The sequence below is a fragment of the Hypomesus transpacificus genome, chromosome 19 (genome assembly GCF_021917145.1).
Source record: "Hypomesus transpacificus isolate Combined female chromosome 19, fHypTra1, whole genome shotgun sequence".
In the NCBI taxonomy this organism is placed as follows: Eukaryota; Metazoa; Chordata; class Actinopteri; order Osmeriformes; family Osmeridae; genus Hypomesus; species Hypomesus transpacificus.
This window is the reverse complement of record NC_061078.1, coordinates 8340103-8366976: the sequence shown is the minus strand read 5'-3', so window position 1 is coordinate 8366976 and position 26874 is coordinate 8340103. Positions and strand designations below refer to the sequence as shown.

General features: G+C 42.1%; 1 protein-coding gene across 1 annotated transcript in view; it reads left to right on the top strand.

The window, feature by feature from the left end:
• glceb (glucuronic acid epimerase b) overlaps positions 1 to 26753 on the top strand; it is a 41813-nt gene extending 15060 nt beyond the window's left edge. The window contains exons 2-6 of the mRNA XM_047042696.1: positions 2661 to 2768; positions 10007 to 10530; positions 16413 to 16661; positions 19392 to 19684; positions 21598 to 26753. Coding sequence (XP_046898652.1) covers positions 10020 to 10530; positions 16413 to 16661; positions 19392 to 19684; positions 21598 to 22329 — 1785 coding nt within the window. The 5' untranslated portion in view covers positions 2661 to 2768; positions 10007 to 10019 and the 3' untranslated portion in view covers positions 22330 to 26753. The remainder of the gene's footprint in view (positions 1 to 2660; positions 2769 to 10006; positions 10531 to 16412; positions 16662 to 19391; positions 19685 to 21597) is intronic.
• Positions 26754 to 26874: the final 121 nt, after the last annotated feature.

Sequence of the window (26874 nt, the reverse complement as noted above, 5' to 3'; positions counted from 1 at the left end):
GTTTTTTTTACCTGACAAGAATATATATTTTTGGAGTGCAATAGAAGTGTAGTAGTCATGACTTACAAAGCCTCTTTATTGAAGCCAAGCATCAAGTTATCTCTAGGCACCATTCATTGAGTGTGATTTGCGAGTCGACCAATACTTGTACAGTCTCCTGTTGTGTCAGTCCTTGCTCCAGCCTAGTCTGACGACATGATCAATAGTAATAGATCAAACGCAATCAAATATTAGCCTACAATGTGCAGCAGTTTTACAACCAAGATCTTATGGCAGTCTGTCAAACGAACATACTATCTCATAGACATTATGGAGCCACAAATCCTGCCACGTCCCCCACATCAACCCCACACCTGCCTGCTCCACCCCATCACATTCTTGGCTGAGTACACTGCCTTTGTTCTTGAAACACCCTCTGCACTATGTTGGTAAAACTGCAGTGCCTTCCACACGCAGCTTTGTGTGTTTATAGCAGTTACTATAAACTTTCTACCACCTGGTTTAAGTGCTTTGTCAATAAGGTCCATTTTACAAAAGATCGATAGGCTCCCCTTGTGCTGTGATTTAATACTGTCTTTAATTTTACGGCCCTTTCCACTGGTACTGCTGCAGTTATAGGATGGAGATTAATTGTGGGGTAAAGTACTTGTCACTTTCTTCACATTCCCAATGATGGATTGGTAGCACAATAATGACCAAGCTGTTTGGGCGACAGTAAATTCATCATGGTTGCAATTACAAATATGTATTTGTTTCTTTAGCACCATTTATGGTCCATTGCAAGACTGTAAGTCATTGCCTATTGACTTAAGAATATAATGTACAACTTGTCAAAAAGTGTTACAGCAGTAGTTTTGTTTTCATCTGAAAAATGGGCACTTGAAGTCTGATCAATCAAAAAGTACTTCAGGAAACATTTAGCCTGACTCGATTTATTGCTTAGTGCACAGTGGTTTATTTGAAGGTTGTATGACAAATCTTATAGAAAAAGTAGAAGAAAAAAAAACATATTCAAGATTCAACATGTTTCAATTAGTTACTCAATTAGTTTCACGACAGTTGAAAATGATAGCAAGACAATCGTTTTCGTTTGAGATGGAAATCTATTAACAACCAATTTTGACTCACAAATGATTGACAATTAATGTAGGATAATACTTGTACTGGCAAAGGTGCAATCCAAAAAGGTTGGTGATATTTCAAAACATTATCTGGGAACAGGTGGACCATTCTCTCAGCGTACTTTCTGAGGAGACTGAAATATTTTAAAGCCGGCCATGAAGTCCCCCACCTGTTCTACTGCTTCACCTTCCAGAGGATCATACAATACTGCAGCACTGTATGGTACAACAATGAAATGGTACAGGCAGGAGCCAGGGTGACGAGTCTGCTGAAAATGGCCTCCATGAGTAGATCCATAATCCAAGGCTTCCAAGATAGCCATCCCCTCCCTCCACTCTGCTAGCCCACCATCAGGCAGGCGCGTCACACTCCCACGGTGGTTGAAGAGGATGAAGAACTCATTCATTCTATCAGCCTTGTAAACAGACACAGGGGAAGAGACACAAATAGGTGGAGCTGGATGATTATTTGCTTTCTATTGGTAATGGTAACAGTATAGCATGGTATTTTAAGGGTGTATATTTGTGTGTAATACGTGCATTATACATTCTGGGTATAAAATCTTACGTTATGTCCTTTTCTTAAATGCACTTGTGTGCTTTGAAATGTTTCCGTGAATTAGATAATAAAGGAATCTGATATAATCTAAATGGGTTTATCAAAGTATGTTTATTGTAATTTGCATATCATTACGCTTTTAAGAGCCTCCAGTTTGTGTTACGAAAATAACATTCTTTCTGATTCATCACAGCATATCTATACAGTCTCTGTTGTTGAGGCTGTCAAAATAATCTACAATGAGACTTCTGTGTTGAGGCAGCACAGATTGAGCTTTTGACTGATGCTTTGATGCACTGACTTCTACATGGAGGCAAACGTTACAAATAATGGGAGAGGATATGAATATCAATGAACTAGGCTAAGTCTGTCTGACTTTCACTGTCTTTCATGTGGAGCTGTTGTATGGATACATCTGGATGACCTTTTTGTTCTCTTTCTTCAAGCAGATACTGTACCACTTGAACAATGTTTATTAAAAAAGTGTTTTGTACTTAACGCTGTTCAAAGCTTCTGGGAAGAAAACGGCCTAGATTTTCATTGCCCGTATTGATCAAAGGAAGATACCAGGCCATGTTTTAGTTAATACCTCGTTTAATAGTTTGATAAAACATAATGGCAACATTTTGATAGTGTATCTTCTTCTTGATTTCCTTGTTTCCTCTGGAAGTTTCTGTTCTCACTCAGCCATAATAATGGCGGGCATTGAAAGACACTGCTCAAGGTTGGAAACTCCTCATGTTCCCTGGCAGTGGTCCTTAGTACTTGGATCTCAAGCTCCCACAGAGCTTTTATCTAAAACAAATGTATCCTTGGTAATTGTTTCCCTTGCTTGTTAGGTCATTATCCTCCTGTATTTTGGCCACCTTAAATACGTTAAATCTGATTTTTTGCTCTGTCTTAGAACAGTGTTAAGCCTTGTTTGGTAGGAAACAGAACTGTTCAGAAGTCAAACTTGTATCATTTTCTTGTTATTACAGGTTGGGAAGCGACTGCCAGAGGAGGAGATATCTGGATGAAGTAGTGCTGGAGAGGGTCAGTGGTCATGGTGACTGCTCAGTCTGGCGTTTTTTGGTGAATGGCCTAGGGTAAGGAACTCTGTAGGAACTCTTTAGGAAAGCTCCCAAAGAATTGTATAAAGGGTCACCCACATCTTCCTTAATTAATTTAAGCATAGGTGAGACAGATGTCCCAAAGCCTTTCGGCTAGACTGATATTATTAGCTTGAATCAAACTCATGTTTGGAAGTCTCCCTGGAGGCGAGAGACTTTTGCCTCAAGGGTCAAAGCCACAAGGGGTTTCTGTAAAAATCAGGGCGTAACTTTTTGGATCACCTGTTTTATTGAAAAGACTTGCTTTTGAGGTGACGTGTCACATGTTAGCAGGGTAGAGGTCTCTATTCCCACTATGCGATTATGATTTTACCTCCTTAATCCTCATTATAAAATGTTCCCATGCCCTTCCTCATGATATTTCATTTTCATATTTTTTTCTATTTCTACTGTGCAGCAAGGGCTACATATTGACATGCACTGCCTGTAAATGATGCGCAAAGGTCACCATAGCATCGAAAGTTTTTTTTTTTTTTTTCTCGTCTTATTTCCTCTTGATTAGGAGCGTTGGTAATCCCCCTCTAGGCCTCAAATATCGCAAAGCTTTTTGGTAATAACCTGCTTAATCCTTCGATGGCCAACGAATTGCATGAAGGCCTTACTTCAAAGCAAATTCTTTCATTTTCTGGCACTAGGATATAAACAATGTTGTGCAGCAATAATGCAAATTTACATTGTCGACCATATTCACATACTTTTCAGAATGGCATTTGTAATTCATTTTTTAAGCACAAAATGTTAATGTCACTCTCTCTTGACACAACAAACATTTTATGCATTTACTTAGTTTTGAATATTATTCAGCATTTAGAATTAATACCTTCTGAAGTTATTGCAGACATTTTGAACAAATATCTTATTTAAAGTCGAGGCTCAATTGAGTTGAATCTCTGACAGTTGTTTAGTTAATTTTGGGGAATCAAGCATTCTAATTTTGAATATGGTCAACATGTAAATGTTTGATATTTGTTTTAAAGAATTAGACCATATGTGAAAGTATGACATCCACACGGCTGTGAGCAATCAGAGAGGCCAGCACGTCAACACCCATTAATGATTAACAAGGTGGAGTCCAGCAGGGTAATTTGGTATTGAGCTGCTGGAAGTCATGCTACTCCCCTGAGAAGCCTGATGACATGGTAAAAGGACCCACATGCTCACAGACACACAAACTTATGGAGGAAAACTGACTCCATGATCCCACCAATAGGAGGGAAGCCACACGCACATGATGGAGGAAGAGAAGGAATCTCCTTGGGGATATTATGTATTGTATATTGTGCATTGTCAGAAAAAAATATGTACATATGTAGGGCTGGGCAATATGGGTAAAAAATTATCGATATAGATATTTATATTTCCATTCGATAACGATAATTGGACGATAGACTACAGATCCGTAGTAGTTGCAAAATAAGTCTCTTCCTCGACTTTTTCCCTACACTCAGCAAAAAGTTTAGGCAGAGCGGTGTGAGAGAAATGTTTGCGGCAGGGGAGCACGTACCTGGGGTCAAGTAACTTAGCTTTTTAAAACCTTTCTTTTTATCAATACCTAGCCGCAAACTCACACTTTCCGCATGTTCCAACGAGTGATTTTCCTTCAGGTGGTTAAAAAGGTTTGTCGACTTGGGTTTGTTTACTACACAATTTGCACTGAACATTGCTCTGCTCTTTGTCGGATTTCAAAAAGCCAAACCACTTCCAAATAACTGAAGAAGCCAAACTCTTATCAATAATTTCTTAATTGGAAGTTGCTCCCTCGCCATGGCTATCGCTGGCACTGTTATCGGCAATAAGACAAATTTTCCGTGGTTAACATTACCTACTCCACTTGAGGTGCTCAGTATATTTGTGAGCGTAGGCTACCATTTCCCTGCAATTTCCTTCTGCATCACAGAAATTAACTGCTGTTCCTAATTATTCTCTATTGACATTATCGATATTATTGAAAATGAATTAATGTTACGATAAGTTTATTGAGGAAAGTCATTACTTCGATAAATCGATTTAAAAAAATTCGCCCAGCCCTAATTATATGTATTGCTTGCAATGACCCAAATCAAACTCCTTGTTTGTTAACATACTTGGCCAATACAGCTCATTTTAATGAATACATTTAATCAGTTTGCCCATCTGGTACAAGCCTCAAAATGTGCACAACAGCCAGTGCTTCAGCTTTCCTGCTAAAGTTATTTGCATTCACAATTTTAAAACATGACATGTTTTACAGGTGGTAGTAGAGAAGGTAGTATTTTGCAACTAACCTTGTGCTGTTTCACCTCAGTAGTACCATTACAATATATTTGGAAACACTTTACACAAGCATTCATGACACCTTCTATAAAACCATTCGCACATTCAAAACAAAATTATAACACTGTGAGAATAACATTATAACATTATTTCACTGTGTTTTTTGTGCAGTGGTGAATTGCCTCATCAAGGCATTGGCCACTGGTAAGGTAGTGGTGTTTTAATATAATCAGATAATGTTGCTAGCTTCTTCCCTCACCCTGTAGCTCCAATCAGCTCTGAGATGCAACTGGCTGTTACTCTGTATTCATATACTCTGTCATAGATCTGATGACTCATAATGGCGTGTGTGGGGTCTTACCATTGACTGTAAAAGGAATGGTCGGCATGACGGCACGTTAGGAATTATTTGTCTTTTTTCCCCAAAAAGTTTAATTTGATTTCACCCACATTCTTATTTGAAAATGGACAGAAATTAGGGTTCTTACACTCACACACATCTACCAGGGCCCTCAGGTACTGATTATGATTTACAGCTGTCATAAGCTCCCATCTGAATTCACCTGGAAAGCTCTGAAAATGTCAGGAATTTAGTTGGGATGGAACACCTGCGTGCAAACCCCAGACTGCTGCTCTGATACCTCCCCAAGGGCATATTGCAGTCACCGTGGTGTTATCGCAATGATGGCTGCTTGTGTGTTTTATAGCAGGGGAATAAAAACAACTCTATCTGCACATCCCCAGAGCTGCTGCTGCAGGGCACTGCCATGCTATCAAGGGTTTATTTGGCACTGAGAATTTGGAAGAGATAAGCAGATGTCTTGGACAGTCATGCACTTGTTAAAGGTAACATTTCATAATAAGCACTTGTTTTGTTTTCAAGTGGTTAATTTTAAGAAACCTTAAAAGCATGGATACAAGGAAGTTAAAGAAGCCCATTGGGACAGTAATAATTACGACCTAATGATTGAATGGGAAAATGATTTTTCAACATTCCAGGATGTGGAGTGACAACCACAATGTTTCACTAATCAAAACAGGAAGAAACACCCCTGCATTGTTTTCTCATGTAGATTGATGACCTATTATTCTATAATTTATAACAAACAAGCCTAATAGTAGTAACATAACCACAAATATATTTTATTCTCTGCACATGGATAAAAAAGAAGTACATATTTTCATCCACTTCCGTTTTTGATATCGTTATAGTCGAAAAGACCTTACCAGCTGCGTTCTTAACATCATGTTCAAGTCAATGGGGTGGAATTGGATCCACCTGAGTCATGGCGTGATCTCTGTAGATGAGAGGGAAGCGTTCCTGCTTCCAGAGTCTGTCTGAAATGTTAGCAATGCTCTGCAGCTGCTGTAAGCATTAACCCAGTGGACAAACGGCTGTCATTGAAGCTTGGATTATGACTGATGCTTGACCAAAGAAGATGTGAATGATAGGACCTCAGAGACCTCCCCTCCTCATGACCTCAGTGTTCTGCGTTTGCAGTACTCAGAAATTCCTTCAATGTCACAACTTGTGCTTACTAAACTTACTTTAACAGAGGAAACATGTTAACATGTCTTAAATCCCAATGTTCAATGTTTATTTCTTCAAATGGTTGCTCTTCAGGAGTCGGTTTATGCCGCTACATTATGTTCCACACATCAATGCATTGGTTTTCAGGCAAGGTTCTTTTTTCCTCCATGTTGACTTTCAAGTGTTGGCAAGGCTATCATGCACCTGCTTCTCTTTGCTGTGACATGGGTGTTTCAAGGCACGTCTGATATTTCATCCTTCCGGTCACCCACCAGACCACACCATCCTGGCTAGGTTCGTTCAAATTATATCTGACATCATAATATGGTCTCACATCCAACCCCCTTGAAATGAACAAAGGCTACATCCGCATGCTCGCAGCTGCCCTCATGTCTTCAACATCGGGTGCCAGTGTTATAAAAAAAATCAAGAAAAAAAACAACTCTTTATGAGTGAGTTGAATGGTTCTGACAACCATAAGGCAACCAGTGTGAAAGCATGTTGGCTCAGAGACTATTAAACCTGAAAGGAGGCTTTCACAGCCTCCACTGGCCACAATGCCTGGGCCAGTTTGTCCCCCCCTCTTCACCCCTGGACTGATGGTTATTATCAGGGCCTCTCCTCTCAATGTGGCCTCTGTGCTTCAAGGATCCATGGTGCCAGAACTGGGGTGAAGGCCGAGGACAGTGGATGCAACCCCCAAGAGAACCTCAGGGCTGAGCCAGTAAAGGCGTATGGCAAACAGATCCGCCCTTAGCTCCAGGTATTTCATGCTCAGCAGCATTTCAATCAAGTCCTTCCTCCATTCTGTGCCTCTTCCCTCCCCCTCAGTCCCTTGGGAAGGCCATGTATCACAAGGATGCAGACGAGGAGTGGGCGTTAACCTGGCTGGATCACAACGAGCGACTGATGAATAGCCTACTGAGAGGAGCGTTTAATCGTTCTGGCCGGCTGAAGATGGATGATAGTCCCACATCGTTGTTTCTCATATCAAGTACTTCTCAGCATTGGAAGTTGGACATAGCAAAGAGTTCTTCAGTTGATACTTTCCTATTTTACTTTCTCTCCCTTCAAACGGTGATTGTTATTAGTTTTCACTCAAAAGCCTTCTCCCTTCATATCTTACCTGTCGTGTCTATTTAGTCTTGGCATTTCATTTCAGTTTTTTTGTTTTGTTTTTTAAGTTTAAGTCTGTAGTGCAACTCATAGTTATTGCAACAGGGATTACATCTCCAGCACTGTTCTAGTTTGGGTTGATCCTCTAAGGATTACACCGAGGACCAGCCGTGTCTATTGCACATAAGGAGATTTGAGATTGTAAAAACATGAATACACCAAATCTACACAGTCTGGGTCACTAATGCTGTTGTTTTGTCACTAGTAAGTTGCCAGCAAGTAAAATAGTAATGTCATGGATTGACAGAGTGAGATAGTTCATATGTAGTTACAATGCCAAGTGAAACGGGTTGATGGAAATGTAATCTCTCAGAAATAACAATGATTTTAACTGTTCAATCACAAAAGATACAAAACATTTGTAGGTTAATGGATAATTATACTTAATGGTATAATAGTGTACAGTTGATTAATAATCTGTATGGCCCAAATAAGAATGTGAGGCACTATAGCTCATGCTGGTTCCTAGTTTAATTAACTCCTTGTTCATGACATTTGGCCCTAGTAATGTACCTGCTGGAGACCTGAGTTCTGCCAGCAACGAGCATCTGTAAAAAGATCCAATTATTTATAGTCAGGCTCCTGACGAGACAGCCCTGCTTATCTTTCACTGTGCAGCCCCAGGCCTTCCTCATTGCGTTCGTAACATTGTCTGAGCTCCCGCCAGCCCGATCTTTCATCTGCTCACAATGCTGACATTTCCCCAAATATCAATGATACTTTTTTTTATAAAGCAATATTTCACAACACCGAGGGATCTGCCGGAGTTGATTTCTCACAAGAGGCACTACTTTAAGTCTGGAACTGCAACTGTGCAGAGTTTACTGCTGCCTTCCAATAGTTTGGGAAATAGGGGGATGACTGCAAAGGAAATACTGACAGTGCATTTAAAGGTCCTGGGGTCTAAAGAGTTAACACCGTGCCTTTCTTTTTTGACCCATTATTAATGAATATTTAATTGTTTAAATGAGGACGTTCTGAATGGCTCAAAAACCTTACTTGCTCTCCTTTCTAAACAACATGACAACTTTGCTTTATCTTTTTATAAAGGCCACCATCATTTAATTTAGAATTGCCGTTGCTATGGCATTGTTTGGATTTTGGAACAAATGCACATTCATTGAGCTGACCTTTTAGCGGGGCAGGCTTAAACAGAGACTTTGAAATTAACTTGGAGGAAGACTGATTATTTTTCATTGAAACTCGTGAGGGTTCTGGTTCATTGTTATTGCTGTATCTGTAACCCCTACAGCAGTGAGCTCATATTGGTGAGGAGGAGATAGATGCAACTGTTTACATTTTGATTTATTATTGGTCAATGAAAATGCTAGAGGAACATGGCCGATTTTAGCTATAAACTCATTGGCATTGGGAATTTGTCTAAACCTTTTTCTGGAACCTCCACAGTTATGAAATATGCACTTAGTGGTCTAAGACACAATTGTGGTAACCAAGTTTTTCTGGAGTTATGACTTTCCAGAAAGGAGGGGCCTGTTTGCACAGCAGAGAGCTCATCTCTAGACACTTCTCGATACGCTCAGCACAATGCTGAAGGCTTCAAAGCTGATGTTGTTTTTCACGTATTTTCCCCTACTGACCCTTTTACAGAAGCTCACCTCACATTTTCAAAGCAGTTTAACCGACATTGTGTAAAGAATATTATTTGATATCAAGCTAGACAAAGCTTCACACCTTCCTGTCATTGCATAGAACAGTGGGCAAGGGACTTAATGAGCAGCGCTTCTCTCTTGCTTTGTTGTTGACAGATCATATTGATACAATGCAGTACTTGACTCGAGTCTCAGATATTAGGATTTGCATCCTCTTGTCACATGGCCTTCCTCCTTGAAGTGGATCTGGCAGGTTTTGACAGGTTGAAAGGGAATACCAACCTTTGCAGACCTTTCACTGCTTTGGGGGTAATGAAGTAAAGGAAGCCATTTTAGACCATTGACACTGCTGGTGGATGTCTTCAGGGGACTGTATGGAACTTTAGTGTTTGACTGCCCTGTTTTTAAAACCCACACCCCTGTTTTCAATTAAGCCCATGGATGACAGGCTGCATATTTGTGACAGATGTTAAGCCTTCACGGCTCTCTGTCTGTAGAACACTTAACTACCACTCGACACTATCCAACTGTGTTTTGTACCTTTTTTTCCCAGCACCAATCAAATCCATTTGAGAAGTGTTGGGTTCCATTATGGCGGCAATTTATGTAACTTTTTCTAACAAACCTCTGTGTTTTTTCTAAAGGCTTGCTGTGACCATGCGTTGCCTGGCAGCCCGGGTCAACTACAAGACCCTGATCGTCATCTGCGCCCTTTTTACCCTTATCACTGTGCTGCTGTGGAATCGCTGCTCCAGCGACACCGCTCTGCACTTCCTGCCCCGGGCTCCCCCGGTGCCACCCAGCCCCAAGGGCGGAGATGCCAGCATCAGCAGCCAGCAGCAACAGCCTCCGCAGCCTCCTGAACCACCGCCCGTAGTGGGTGGGATCAAGTACGAAGAGATTGACTGTTTGATCAATGACGATGTTACGATCAAGGGTCGAAAAGAAGGTGGGGATGTGTACTTTCCCTTCAGTTGGATGGAGAAGTACTTTGAGGTGTACGGGAAGGTGGTGCAGTATGACGGCTATGACCGCTTTGAGTTCCAGCACAGCTACTCAAAAGTGTACGCCCAGCGTGAGCCTTACCACCCTGACGGAGTGTTCATGTCCTTCGAGGGTTACAACGTGGAGGTGCGCGACCGCGTCAAGTGTATCAGTGGAGTGGAAGGTAAGTCTATCTTGTTCCAGTCTATAAGAGAATCTGTTTCCTTCAAATTTGGATATTTTAAAATGTGAGGTTTGAAATGCAAGAGTCAAAACCTGCATAAAAGTCAGGTTTGCAGAACCTGTCATTGAATATACCTTGTAAATAAAAAGAGTAGTATGCCTTTATTGAGAGTAGTAACGCCCATCTCCTTTGTGTCCTCATAAACCAAGCTTGGGTTCACAGGGTGAGCTGTGTTGGCCGTCTTCATGCCAGGCACGTCAGAGCAGCAGCACTTATGATAATGGCGTTGCGAGTAGTCCAGAGAACTCATCTTTAACATGAACGCACCGTGTCCATTAATAGTCATTTAGCTCCGCAGTTAGAGGAAGACTTTTTTAGAAAAGCCTTTGAAGCAACCCATCCCTGGCTCTAGTGAGTAATGCACTACCAATTCACTTGCATTAAGCAAATTAAAATGGAATTGATTGAGCCGATTACAAAACCTGATTGCAGTGACCGACAAACTTAATGGAGCGCCCCCTTTTTTCTTGTACTGATGCCGTACAGCATTCAGTTTCAAGCGGCAGATATCCTGGCTGCGAATTGACTGTGGGTGTGGGTGGTTGGGAAGGTTGAAATATCTTTGAATCACTTATCAGTTTCAGCGTGTCATTGTGGTGTTTCTCTCATGTATTTCAGGAGCACGGCGTGTAGCTAAGAAAATGCTAAGAGGCTGCCTCATTCTTGTCATTACTATCCTTACACTCTTCCTGTCCTGTCCTTATCATCCTTTTTCGGGGGGAGATTGCCCCCGATGATAGCCTTGAGTTTTTGTTCGACTGTTTTTGTGTGACTACCGAAACTGTTTCAGATAAATACCCCCGCCCCATATATTCTCTCAGTCTACATTTGCCAGAAGACATGAACATGTTGCCAAGTGTGGAAGAGAGTACATCTCGCTCTCTCCTCCCTTTGGCTTTCTTCTCCTTTAATCCTTATTATCTCTCCTCCCTCCCACTCTTCTTACTTATCTCTGTTTCTTGTTAATTCTAAAACATTTTTTTTTCTTTTTATATTTAAGATGTTTATTGTATGTACCTTTCTGCCACAGAAAATTCCTTGTTTGTGTGTACTTACATGGCAAATAAAGCCCATTCTGATCCTGATATTTAATGCCTCTACTCCTGAGATTTCTGAGATTCAGTGTTGACTCATTGACAGGACATGCCAGTGCAATGTCTGTTATATGAAAGCAGCACGTCTACTCATTAGAACTACAGATGGTTTTGTTTGACATTACACTTCTATCTTTGCCTATCCATCATTTTCCTATGCAGTGGATAAAACCAGCTACACTAAAGGGTAATGTAACCCAACTAACCGCTTGATAACAACTTGCATGATTTATGACAGATGAGATTGTTTCATTTATAAGATTTAAACAAGTGTTTAACTACCCCCATGTTTATTTGGACCAAATAGACTAATAAACCACTTGTTGTCATCGGGAAGTACACAATTAATCAGTTGAGAAATCAGTTCCAGTGGCACGCTGCTAAATGAAGAGCAATCTTGAACACTTCATTCCATCTGTGCCAATGTGATTTGAGTCTTGATTAACAAGACGGAACATATTTACAGAAGCTTACAAGACACACATCACCTGTGCTGCAGCCCAAATGCAATTAGACTTGGTTTATTACAAACCCAATCATGTTTGATTTGGTCGCAAGCCAATTAGTTATGGACAGTGATCTCAGCTTCCAGAGATTTTCAGCATTTTGATACAAAGTGATTCGCTAGTCATGCAAGAGGCTCTGTCCTCCCTAGGAAAGCCTGTCTCCAAGGGTTTCCCATAATAAGTGTGAAAGGTGATTACCATGACATTACCTGGGGGCTGCTTTTAAAGATGATGACTAGAGGTAATCGATAACCCATTTTAAAAGCCTTCCTGCTCAAACTGTGTTGTCATCAATGCTGTACCTTGTTTGGGCCTAGTTGGGAAAGTCACCTCAAATACTTCATAGGAATGGCCTATTAGATATTAATTATCCTTGTTGAACTGTGGTATCTTTTCTGCATTCTAATTCAATGTATTAAAATCCCAATGAACCAAATACCAAAACTTTACAAATCTCTCTACCCAGAATTAGGGTTTCTCACTATGGTATGCTCTTAAATACCCGCTTCAACTTTTGAGTGAACTTTTCAAGACTTTTCCAAAGCTTCAGGTACTTAAATGTTCTAGACACCGCTGTCTTCGATTTTGAAAGCGGTCTTTGTCAAGAGGAATAAAATTCGCACAAACAATTTGTATTAGAGGTTATTTAAGGAAAAGTCAAAGCTTTGTATACTAGTTCTCTCATTTGTTTATCCTTTGAGCTTTTTCCCATAGCTGAAGCACACTGCACTTTTGTAACCTGCTGGGAGGTAAGTGAGGCTACCTTTGCACCAGCAGTGTTCTGCTCCACAGGTATCATAAGGGCAGAAAATGGGTCGGCCAGGAATTGAGCCGATTTTGTTTTAACTCAAGTGTGGAGCTGTAGGGAGTCTAGTTATTATCAGAAGGCTATTTTCCACCTACAAGTCTACAGGCACACACTCACTCTCAATCTCACACTCACAATGTGTCACACATCCCCATGGGCCATTAATGAAGGCCAAAGCTCCTTGCTTTTGAGCACCCTTCACACAATCCCACACGTTTGCCTGGAACTTCTGCTTCTCTCTAAGGGAGAAAATGGCACTCCATTAATTAGGCCGTCACAGCCCTGTCCAATAACTCACACAAGGTTTGGGGGAGTGTTGCTTCCAAAAGTGCTTGATTGTCAATGGGAAAAGTATTTTGCCTTGTCCAAACCAATGCATTAAACATGCAGTGGTGTAGCCTTTCATCTGTACCCCCTGCCTAAATACTCATGAGGGGCAAACCCCCCTTCTTCTGAAACCAGAGGAACTCAAGAATTCAGGATTTGCTGTAGAAAAGAGATAGCTGTAACACTTATATAGAACTGTAAATAACAGAACCATTATATGATGATAGACGGCACCATCTTCTCTACAATTTCATGTTCAAATGTAAGATGGTGGGAAACAAGGGCTTCATTGCTTCAAGGTGTGTGCGTCAGAGGCAAAGGAATATTGTCTGAGATTAATTTAATGGACCTCTGATCTGAGATTATTTTTTGCTTTCCATAATTAGCAGAGGAGAGCTAATCTTCTTAACCCAGTGGACTGTAATCTTCTTAACCCAGTGGAACCTTCTCTTTACTCTGTTTCTCTTTGGCTATCTGTACAATTCCAGGCCACATTGTCCCCTTCTCCTTAAAACACACACACGGTACACAGTACTCCTCCACATCTCCAACCACCACCTAACTGCACACACACACACACACACACACACACACACACACACAGATAAGGCTCTCCATCCAGTAGACACCTATGGATGTGTGTAAGGAGGGGAAGAGAAAGAGTTGGAACTCTGAATTGAATCTAGGCCAGACATTGTCTCCCTAAGACTTAATTGAACTCCTGAAGCGGGTGGAGAGTATAGCTGCAATCCCCTCATCGCCTCTGCACTCTATGCCACACAACCACAGAGTACACCCCAGTAACCCACTTAAATACATCCCAGCCCAGCGCACTTCACCCACAGCTTGGTGTAAGTGGGCCCACTGCAGTACTAAACAAAGCCAGAAAGGAGACAGAGAGAAAGAAGAGAGATGTACTGTATAGGGTGGGATGTTGGATTGATCTTATGGCGCAAGGCCTACTTCTGTAGGCTAAATACCCACTTTTATAGTATACAGACTTAGTTGTGAAGGTTGGAGATCTAAGCGCTTTAGGCTGAAAAACAAAGTTAACTGAAATACATTTGATTGATTTAGTGCCTAAAGAAGGTCATCCAGCAAACAGACTGTTGAATATTCCTTTCTGTGGGCTGAAGAAAGCCTACTTTTAATAGCTACTTTTTATTATATTTCCTAAAGTCAGGTGGCTGAGCGGTTAGGGAATCGGGCTAGTAATCTGAAGGTCGCTAGTTCGATTCCCGTCCGAGCCAAATGACATTGTGTCCTTGGGCAAGGCACTTCACCCTACTTGCCTCGGGGGACTGTCCCTGTACTTACTGTAAGTCGCTCTGGATAAGATGACTAAGTCTGCTAAATGACTAAATGTAAAGTTAGATGTAGGTTGTCCAGTTCTGAAGCTATGTCCAGTTTGGAAGGTTAAATAGTTTGTGGTTGAGTTGATACCTTACTGACTCAATTTCAAGAGCACCAAAGTTCGAGTCCATGAATGGATGATGGAGGGGAATATAACTGTCAAGTCTTTTTTAGGACAAGAAGGCAAACAGATCTCAGTCTTTTTCAAAGAGGCTTTAACAATATAATTCCTTTGAGAGGCACTGAACAGTGTTATTCCAAATGACTTTTCTTGGAGCATAGTTCCATTTTCTCAGCATAAACCACACCCTGTCCTCCATCTTTATATAGGCTATGCACCCTTCTAACATAAGAAGTGTTATGTGATTACAATATGGCTGATGTTGAGTTAGTTCTAAATCTAAAACAAGTCCTCACTTGTCTTAGGTTTGCACACATATAAATAATGAAGTGGAACAAGTATTGAATTCACACTGCTGGAATGCATCCTTTCTCCACTGTCATTTTGTTTATGTACTCCTACTATCTAATATTAATTAATGCCCTTCTCCTCATATGTTGGGGCCAGTATGGGCTAGCTGGATCTGCTAGGTAGCTAATGGGATTGTCATGGTAAGTGGGCTCTGCAGACACTGCCACCAGCTCTTTAGGTAAACTATCTGTTCATGGCGCAGACGCCTGGCACTGGGCTATTTCTGGGACTGGATGTTGATGACTAGCCCCCGGTGTTGTAGGAAATGGCTTGAATTTCAGCGCAGGGTCTTCCATCTCAGCTCGCCGGCGGTAGCTTGTGATTGCTTACCAGTTTTTTTTATGTCTTTTTAGGGAGGAGGGGTATCAGTCTTTTGTTTCTGAAATAGGCCAATATGTCGTTGGCACTTTGTCTCACCCTTTTTGCGTCTGGCTGAGGTTTCAGTTTCTATCTTTGTCTCACTGTTTCTTAGCTTTTTCTATCACTCTCTCTGTCTCCAGGTCTCTCGTCTGGATCCTTTTCTGTTTTTTTGGGATCTTACGCTTTTAGCTCTGTGTTTACCCATCTCTCTTTCTGTGTCTGATTTCATCCTTCCGGCTATGAGTCTGTCTTATTTGTTAAATCCTTTTACTCATGTCAGTCTCAGTTCACTGCTCTCCATCACCACGTTCCTAATTTCATACAAGCTTTGATAAGGAGACAAAGTGGCCTCACGACAAGCAGACAAGTTACCAGTGACTCAGTGTTTCCAAAACTAACTGCTGCCAAACTAACAAGTGATTTTTAAGTGATATAACCATCTCGCAAATCAGCAATTGAGTATTTACAACAAATGGCAAATACTGAGCCCTTTTGTAAGAGGCAACGTTCTAACTGCTCACATTGATTGTGGCACCATAAACCAAACCTTATTACAATTGAGTCAGCTTTAATGGTACAGGCATGCCTTTTAGATGTCAGTACAAATGGAAACAGCCACGGGTATTTCAATGTACAAAAGTGATCTTGTTTCCTCTCTCAGCATGGGTGCTGTACCCACACAGTGCTCCAAACACTGTTCATTAACCATACATTAAGAAGGGCAATGGCACAGCTGGGCACCATGACGGATATAATGCAGTTGTTGCTTTCTGGCTCCTGGCAAAACAGTATTTCTTATCCGAGCTGAAGTTGGAAAAACGTTCTCCAGTTTTCCCTCTTTCTCTCTCTTCCCCTCATTTCCCTCTCTTATTTCTCCTTTGATCTCCCTCCCCTCTTCCTAGGTGTGCCCCTCTCCACCCAGTGGGGCCCCCAGGGCTACTTCTACGCCATCCAGATTGCCCAGTACGGTCTGAGCCACTACAGCAAGAACCTGACGGAGCGCCCCCCCCACGTGGAGGTGTACGACACGGCCGAAGAGAGGGACAGCCGGCCGGCCGGCCCAGGCTCCTGGAGTGTGTCCAAGGGCTGCAGCCTGACGCGAGTCCATGACAAGGGGCGGGCCACCTCCGTACGACAGTTCAGCGCGCCAGGTGGGATATCAGTGCCACTCCTAGGGAGTTGGTTTACCATGCAAGCAATCTGATTGCATTCATCAGCAACGTTACCCTTTTGTCTTTGTTTCATTCAACCCCAAAAAATCCCACCTTTTTCTTTATTTTGCTTTAACACCCTAGCACCAGTTTAGTCTACACTGGGAGAAGTTCTGTCCAAAGGCTTTGACGCTACCACCCACTTCCTTCTCGATCCAACACACGATCATTTCGGCTGCATTTTCCCTCCATTACTCTGACCAATTTCTTTCTCTCTTAAGTTCATCTCAGTCCTTTTTCTTTGAAAGTCTGATCTTTTCACACCTCTCCCATTCTACTCCATTTTATTGCAATCTCAATTGAATTCCACCAATTCTCAAAAGGGCCCCAGCCGTTTTTCCGGTTCATATTTCAACGCTCTCACTTTTTCACCGGACATTCCTTTTCTTTCCACTTTACTCAAGCCCTATTCTGATTGCTGCCATCTTCATCCCCATCCCTTATTTTTCTGTCTTCCCTCTCTGTGACCCCGCTGGAATGTCCTCTGTTCTACCTGTATGACACCATTCACATGACTCTCCTACCTTCTTTCAGTTTCTCACTTTCGTCATCTTGCACGTTTCTGTTGCTCTCTTTCTCAGATCCAAGCCTGTCTCTCTCTCTCTCTTTCATATTTTTAATCTCTTGCAGTCCATGTCTTCGCCATTCTTCTTATCTCTGCTTGGTTTTAAATGCCCCCAGAGCATCTGTCAAGAGGATCAGTCCCTTAGACAGTATACACACAGCCTGCATACACCCAGCACATGCATATGGACAAATACATATAATATATACTGCAACCCTCACAGAGACTTAATGTATGCCCCACACAAACACACATGCAAACAACAGACGAACAAACGACAATGACTAAACTTTTTGTCTCTGAATTTCCAATTACTGTGTGGCGCCTTGTTTCTTGGCGCCAGTGCCCCATTGGGCGGCTGTTACAGCAGTAATGTGGTTTGTGTGTGAGCCAGATCGATGCCTATTAGTATTTGCTGGGGCTGTTCTATGAGGAGACAGTGGAGTAATTGCTGTCACCATCTAAAGCCCTGCTTAGGCACGAACACAGTGCTTTGTGTCTGTCTCTGTTTGTCTGTGTTTCTGTAAGCATTTGTTGTGTGTGTGTGTGTGTGTGTGTGTGTGCGTGCGCCTGTGTGTCTTTTATAGAGCGCCAGAGTGTGTGCATGTGCGTCATTGTGTGTTTGTGCGTGAATCAATGTGTGTATCAATGAGTGTTTATGCATGACACACTTTCTCCCGCTTGCTTGTGTGTATTGAGTCAGTGCTCCACTTGCACAGTGAGTGTGTTGTCCCCATGTCATTTATTAGCGTGTTGACACTACCCCGATAGCTGGGTGTCATCTCGGCCTCACAGAGGAGAGGAGATCTCGTCTGTATTCGTGGCCATAAGTTATTGATGGTTGAGTAATCACATGGCCACAGTACAAATCCACTTAGTCTGCCGATTGCCTTAAGTAATGGATTTATGAGTGCATTAAAGAGCCGTAGCAACCGGGGCCTGCCAGACTGTCTGTCTCTTTCTCTCTCTCTCTCTCTTTGTTATATCCCTTTATTTCTTTCTTTCTCGCTCTCTCTTGTTTTATCTCTCTCTAACTGTGTCTCTCCGTTTTTCTCCTGCGCATACTGGCTCTCTGGAGTGCTTTGCGTGCACCAGTGGACTAAGTAGGGGGTGAGACTGACACAGGTCTGGGAGCTGTCAGGGCCTGTACAGTTGGGAATTAATTCAAAGAATGCCTTGTAGTCGGCAAAGCGTTGCTAACGAGGTGTGTGTGTGTGTGTGTGTGTGTGGGGGGGGGGGTTTATGATGTGTTTTTTTGAGGGGGTGTAAGCTTGTATATTTGACATAAGCAATAATATGTAATATATGTGTCGGCCAATGGAAGAGTTACTGCAGCCAGCCAAAGCGTGTTTCATGTCCACAGCATTGAGGTGGTTCTGTACAGTGTGATGGTCTACTGGATTTCTTCTTTCTTTATACGTCTTCTCTTCCTCAGTGTTGTCCCCCAACCCTATTCCCTCAACTCCCACACTAGTGTTTCTCTAATTAGGCCCAGTGTGCAGTGACATATCTGACCTGGGCTCCCTCAGGAGCCCCCGTCATCTCTCCCAGCTATGAAGCTCTGCACCATCCTGAGAGAGAGAGAGAGAGAGAGAGAGACCACAGAGAGACAAGGGAGAGCTACAGAGGGAATTAAGTGATGGTCTTTAGTTAGTCGAATACGAGTTCAGTACAATCCTGCAAAAAATATGCCAAGTATTGTTCTTAGTGGGTGTTCTTGTTGGGTGCGTCTGTGTAATCAAGCATATTAGTAAGATACAAAAATGCATTTGAAATAATTGAATCTAAAATGGAACATTTAAAAGCAGTTTCATGCTTTCATGTTGGTGGCTGGAAGATATGATAGTCTAACATTATTCCTCATATTTAGTTGCTTGAAGTAAAAAAAAAAATGTGGATGCCTCAGGGAGATGAGCCTGATGTTTTTCAACGAATGAGTCATCAGTTAGGATCAGAATCATTTCCAATTGTGTGGCTAAATTAATGTAATATCTAATTTGTGGGAAGAAAACAATAAAGATTTTTAGATACCCATTCAATCTTTGAAACCATTAACCATATGTCTCCAACACCATATTTTTGCAATTCCTTTGAAAATTCTACAGAAAACTCTGACGGCATCTCGCTCCCATTGGGCAACTCCAAGGACTTTATCATCTCCTTCGACCTGAAGTTTACCTCCAACGGCAGCGTGTCAGTGGTCCTGGAGACCACGGAGAAGGGCGCGCCCTTCGTCATCCACTACATCACCACCAGTCAGCTCATTGCCTTCAAGGACCGTGACATTACCTACGGCATCGGGCCACGTGGCGCTTGGACCACAGTGACCCGCGACCTGCTTACTGACCTTCGAAAGGGAGTGGGTCTGTCCAATACTAAGGCTGTTAAGGCCACCAAGGTATGTGGACCTGTTACTATCCCTGGAGCATTGAATTCTGGTTCATGTAGTTGCATTTTATCTTTTGTGTTTAATTGATTAACAGGTTCTTAATGAAAAATCTTTGTCCTTCAAGTATCAAAAACCAAATTAAGAGTAAACATTGTCGATAAGGTACAAAAATGTATTGGTCTTCCAGTTACTATACTTGCAATGTAAGAAAGTCTCGAACGGAACATACAGTGCCCTCCAAAAGTATTGGAACAGTGAGGCGAATTCCTTTATTTTTGCTGTAGACTGAAAACATTTGGGCTTGACATCAAATAATGAACGTGAGACCAGAGATCAACGTTTCAGCTTTTATTTCCAGGTATTTACATCAGGATCTGATGCACAACTAAGAAAATATCACATTTTGTTTGAATCCACCCATTTGTCATGTGATCAAAAGTATTGGAACAGATATACTTAAAACATATTTAAGTGAATAAGACTTAATATTTAGTTGCAAATCCTTTGCTTTCAATAACTGCAGCAAGTCTGTGACCCATTGACGTCACCAAACTTTTGCATTCTTCCTTTTTGATGCTTTCCCAGGCTTTCACTGCAGCCTCTTTCAGTTGTTGTTTGTTTTGTGGGGTTCCTCCCTTCAGTCTCCTCTTAAGCAGGTAAAATGCATGCTCTATAGGGTTTAAGTCTGGAGATTGACTTGGCCAGTCTAATACCTTCCATTTCTTGCCCCTGATGAACTCCTTTGTTGTTTTGGCAGTGTGTTTTGGGTCGTTATCTTGCTGCATGATGAAGGCTCTGCCAATCAGTTTGGTTGCATCTTTCCTTAAATTGGCAGACAAAATGTTTCTGTAGACTTCCGAGTTCATTTTGCTGCTGCCATCATGTGTTACATCCTCAATGAAGATTAATGAGCCCGTCCCAGAAGAAGCCATGCAAGCCCAAGCCATGACATTACCTCCACCGTGTTTCACAGATGAGCTTGTGTGTTTGGGATCATGAGCAGTTCCTTTCTTTCTCCAAACTTTAGCCTTTCCATCACTTTGGTAAAAGTTAATCTTTGTCTCATCAGTCCATAAAACTTTGTCCCAGAATTTTTGAGGTTCATCTCTGTACTTTTTGGCAAATTCCAGCCTGGCCTTCCTATTCTTCTTGCTAATGAGTGGTTTGCATCTTCTGGTGTAGCCCTTGTACTTTTGTTCATGAAGTCTTCTGCGAACAGTAGATAGTGATACCTTCACTCCTGCCATCTGGAGGTTGTTGCTGATCTCACTAACAGTTGTTTTAGGGTCTTTCTTTACAGCTCTCACAATGTTTCTGTCATCAACTGCTGATGTTTTCCTTGGTCTACCTGTTCGACGTCTGTTACTTAGTACACCAGTAGTTTTCTTCTTCTTCAGGACATTCCAAATGGTTGTACTGGCTATGGCCAATGTTTCTGCAATGGCTCTGATTGATTTTCCATCTTCTCTAAGACTCACAATTGCTTGTTTTTCACCCAAAGACAGCGCTCTGGTTTTCATGTTGTTTTCACCTCTGAATACAGTCTGCATAGACAAAACCTATCTTACCCAATCTGAACCTGAGTGTAGACATTCAGTGGTATTTATTGATTGAATAATGTATGTAATAGGACACACCTGGGCAACAAAACACACCTGTCAGTCACATGTTCCAATACTTTTGCTCACGTGACAAATGGGTGGGTTCGAACAAAAAGGTGATATTTTCTAATTTGTGCATCAGATCCTGATGTAAATACCTGGAAATAAAAGCTGAAACGTTGATCTCTGGTTTCACATTCATCGTTTGATGTCAAGCCCAAATGTTTTCAGTCTACAGCAAAAATAAAGGAATTGGCCTCACTGTTCCAATACTTTTGGAGGGCACTGTACATTTGGCAGTTTTCCTCCCTCTGTGTATAGATAATGCCCAGGCGTGTGGTGCGTATGGTGCTTCGTGGGCGCGGTGCCATTGACAACATCACCATCTCCACAACGGCGCACACTGCTGCCTTCTTTGCTGCCAGTGACTGGCTGGTGCGTAACCAGGACGAGCGCGGCGGTTGGCCCATCATGGTCACCCGCAAGCTGGGCGAGGGCTTCCGCCCGCTGGAGCCCGGCTGGTACTCGGCCATGGCCCAGGGCCAGGCCATGTCCACACTGGTCAGAGCATACCTGCTAACCAAGGACCCGTCATACCTCAACGCCGCCCTCAAGGCAGTAGGACCCTACAAAATGCCCTCTGAGCAGCACGGAGTCAAAGCCGTCTTCATGAACAAATACGACTGGTACGAGGAGTACCCCACCACGCCCAGCTCCTTCGTCCTCAACGGCTTCATCTACTCCCTCCTTGGACTCTACGACTTGGCCGAGACAGCGGGCGACAAGTTGGGGCGTGAGGCAGGACAGCTGTTCAGCCGGGGCATGGAGTCTCTGAAAGCGATGCTGCCCCTCTATGACACAGGCTCGGGGAGCATATATGACCTGCGGCACTACATGTTGGGCACAGCACCTAACCTGGCGCGCTGGGACTACCACACCACGCACATTAACCAGCTGCAGCTGCTGGCGTCGGTGGACAATGCGCCCATCTTCAGGGACGTGGTGAAGCGCTGGAAGAGCTACCTAAAAGGAGGTCGCGCCAAGCACAATTAGGGGAAACCCCCTACCCCCTTGACTCCTAGATTGAATCAAATGCTTGACTTGGGGACGTGAGGGCAGGGGAGTTTTATCACTTCATGGGGGTATCTTGTATGTAACTCGTCTACATGGGTTTGTGGGTGACCTCCTAAGATTGGGCAGAGAGGGCGAGGATTGTGTTCAGTCAATTGCAGTCTCCGATGCAGAGAACTTTCTCTTGCGGTAGTTTGTTTTTGCAGCTTTGCTGCGCTTCTCTTTTCTGAGCTAGTGGTTGTAATTAAGTACAGCCGTAGCTTCAGGGAGTGTTTGTGTATGTAGAGCAGAAATTGGTTCAAAACAACTATTCTAAACAATGTTAAGAAAGAAGAATGGAGGGGATTTTATTCAACCGCTTCTTACATTTCTATTACAAGTCTCTCCTCCAAGTGTATTTTTTTACAGTCGTTCCTGTGTTTTGAATAGCTTACAAGAGACAGTACTGTAAATAATAGATTAAGTGTGATATAAATTATTTGGAGGAGAGACTTAACCAAAAAGAAAAAAAGTTTTTCAAATTTATTACATATTTATAACTTGCGCGTTCAGAATTGTACTTCTCCAAACTATTTTGTAAACCCCCACTTAATTACATCTACCAAGGTCTTCCTGGCAACTCAAGATTCCTCACTTATAATAGCTTCCTTGTGTGGGAAATCACACCAACCCCCGCTCCCCCCCCCCCCCCCACACACACACACACACACGCTCACACACACACACTATACCAACTATAACATTGGGGGAAATGAAAATCGGACTCGAGCTCAGGCCACCCTCTGACCTCATATCCGAGCAGGTCATTAACAGTCCACTCCTCCCTACTTCCTCGTCACAGGCTCACCCCTCATGAACCCCTGTCGACAGGAGCGTGCGGCCTGAACGCTTCACAGGCCTCAGCAGGGCAGCACTCGGGTCCGCATGATTGCGGTGAGACCAGGCTGTGTTCCAGCTGAGCGATGAAGAGGCAGCTGCAGCATTCCCTGAAGCCTGGCCACAATATGGCCTCCATGATGATCCAGGTGATCCAGCACCATCGTTCATATACTGCCGTGGAGACGCTGGGTGAAGACTAGCTGGGGGAGTAAGTTAGCTTTTGAAAAAGCAAGCTAGCCTTTTCATTGAGGTAGCAGAGGGCTGACATTTACTCGCAGCCTGGAGTGAGTTAGCCCTTCCGTTTTGCATATCACTGTCGCCAGTAAATAGGGCCGAGAGTCTGAGAAGCAGTGGGAGTTGATCAGTTACTCTTCGTCATTTATAGTCCTCTTCTTTTTGTGTCTTAATCCGTGACTGGAAAGAAAGGGAATCCATAGTGAAGTTCTTCCTCTGGCAGATCTAAATACGAGTCATCCCAGTTCCATCATTCTCTGTGCACTCGTCTCGATGAGTGGTGGAGTTAGCCGATTGGGCCCGACCACGTTGTTCACCAACATCTTTCAGTTTCTTAACAAGAACGTCTTTCTGAATGCTGCCTTAATTCTTGACCCGCAAACTCATTCAAAGAGACACTTGCTAAGGGGGGTTGTAATGACAGGAAATCTGTGGGCTCACTTAATCCCCAAGATGGCCTGTTGACAGGTGAATGAGAGAAAAGAGTTGCAGAGCCACCTCCAAATTCAGTCAGTTAAAAGGTTGGAGAGCCACAGCATCAACCTGTGAGTCAGCGCACTCCGGCTATCTCCCTGCTAAACAAACAGTCTGTGGGACTAGCTGAGGGGGGGCCTACTGCCCCAGGCAGGGTTTGATGATGATTTGAAGGTTTAGTAGTTGTACTGGGTATTTAGCATTGCCCTCGAGTTTATGTCGAGTGAGGATTTACAAATATGCTTGGTTCAAGGAAGCACTTTTTTGTTTTTGTTTCCCAAATGTTTGTCAATCAGTCTCATCAATGGCACACCAAACAGGGAAGTACACAATTGTTTCATTGATGTGTGATGTGTTCAGACACTACCATCTACCCATATACATTTGAAGTTGATTTCCAATGAGGTCTGTGAAATCACTGGTAGTCAAGGTGCAACTGGTCAAAATAAATTCACTTAACTTTTCTTTAAAAAATATATTTTATTGATCACACAATTTATTTTGATCACACATCTTCTGTGATGCTCTTCCTGTTTAATACCTGAGGTGGAGGCAGATGATTGGCTATTAAGATATTCAACTTTGAAGCTTCTATTTCTATCGGTTAGAAGGGACGTACTGCATTATAATCCCATTCTTGTTTTCTTTGCTCCTCCAAGGTTGGTCATTTCATAATGTCATTTCTGCTCATGAATATGATTATGCATAGTTCCTACTAAGTATGGAGTAACACATCTATAAACGGAACTTGCATAGTTACCAATTGAGAGTGTATTGTAAAGAGAGCTTCATTTTCATGCATACCAAAGCTTTTAATTAAATTCAAGGTCATTTTCAATGGTGTTTTTGTTGTATTTTATGAATATATTTGTGCTAATGTCCATGATGCATTTGTTTAGAGCAAACATAGATGCTCAACATGTCCGTAGACGGCATACAGGAAAGCTTAAATGAGCGTGTTGGTCTGCCTTCCCTCTGTCAGGCGACAGAAACTTTAACTGCCTTTTTGACAAATGTTTGTTTTTGAAATGACAAGTTAAGTAGGTCTAGCAAAGAGAAAATATGTAAACTCAGCTGTCTAAGGGGATGTGTGCAACATTACAACTAGCGTTTAGATTTCTATTTCAAAGGGAAAAATAGGATCATACCTTTGTACCCCGCTTGAGGGTTGAGGGTTTTTACAAACTTTATTTTAATGTTTAAATTATGGAATCATTCAGCTAGGGTAAGCTTTTGTTATTTTGGATAGAGAGTAAAGCACAGAAGCACAATTGCATCAGTTGTTTTTATGTTTTAGTTTCTTGTGGACAATGTGCAACGCCTTCCTCTTGAACGCTGCTATTGTTGTTAACTGTGTAACAAGATGATTTTTGGAAGATCTGTTTTACTTTATTTTCTCCTTACATCTTGTTTTCCCCCACCCCCACTATCCTGTAAATTGGCATGTGCAGATCTGGTCACATGACTTATGCAATAAAATGTTACTGGGTCCTATTGCCGTGGGATACCCAGAGAGCGGTTGGACAGACTTTGCAATCCAAGCACAATGTGCACATGCTACCATTTTTGTATGCATAAGAAAGTGTTTATATATATATATATACATATATATATATACAGAGAGAGAGAAAGAAAGTAAATCTTTGTGCTTAAAATTGCTTTCTAAAGTTGTAAAATAAAGGTTTTTTTCTTAAGTCAAAGTACAATGGCCTCTTTCTGCAAGCATAGAGAAGTATAGTAGAGAAACTTTATTGTTCACTTTCAAGTAGAGACATAAAAATCAGTATGGCCTACTTGTATAATTTTTAGGCACTAATGTGGACTTCTGCCTCCCTCCCCTCTACCTACTTTTCTCTTTGGCACAATCCATTTAGTTAGGTCGATGTATTTTCAACATATGACGCATTCAAATTGTTGGGGGGGCTTTAGATTATATATTATTATATTATATCTACATCCATTTTTAGGGCTTTAAACAATTTGAGATTTTATTTGGGGTGTCATTTTCAGAGTCATGTACACAAAATATTATATTTCTTTCAAAATTGCAGTGTTAACACTATTACCATATCAATTTGATTCAATTAAAATAGACACATTGTGTCTCATAAACAATTACTTTCTTTACACACAAAACATCCAGTCTTAATTCATTCCTTTTTTGACATTTTCAAGCAAAAAGTTAACCACACATGCACATAATCACACAATCTCTCCCCCCGTCTGCAGCCTCCCTCCCATCCAACACTAATAATATGAAGTCTCCCTCTGACGGGGCCTTTGTCTCCCTCCTTCCCTCAAACGAGGCCAAGCCCAGACTCCAGGCCTTTGTGTCTTTATTGGCTCTCTTCGGTGCCATTCTCCTCGTCCCTTAGTGCCTTTCAGATGTCATTGAGACTATTGTGATACCATTAGAGGAATTTATGAAGCTTCAGAGCCAGGAGGCAGAGGCCTTAGAACGCCTCATATTATGGTGAATCTGATCAGATTAGCTCAGGGTTGAACCCACCATCATTGAGTTTGGGATCCAGTGGGAAAAGTGCATTTGGGATGGAGGCTTGGGTCCATGAAAGGTGACTGTGTGGATGAATGGAGTTTACAGAAAGATGAAGATGGAGAAGGTCAATACCACTGTAGCTTTATTGGAGGCCATTTTGGGAGATGTCACTCTAATTTTTCAGACTCAAATGATTTACAATTAATTGTGTCTTTAAATGTTTTTCCTTTTATATGGGATGTTTCAGACAGAACTATTTGTGCAAAAACTAAGACTTGTGGATGATCCATTTTGGTTTGCTTAATAAATAATTGGGAGAAGATTGGACTGAATATGGTTGTCTTATGATCCCTTGTCTCAAATCTGCCATTCTCTGCTCCAAAGGAAATGTTTTGTATCTAGAACTTCATTCAGTCTAAAAGCAAGCTGTTATTTTCTCTCTT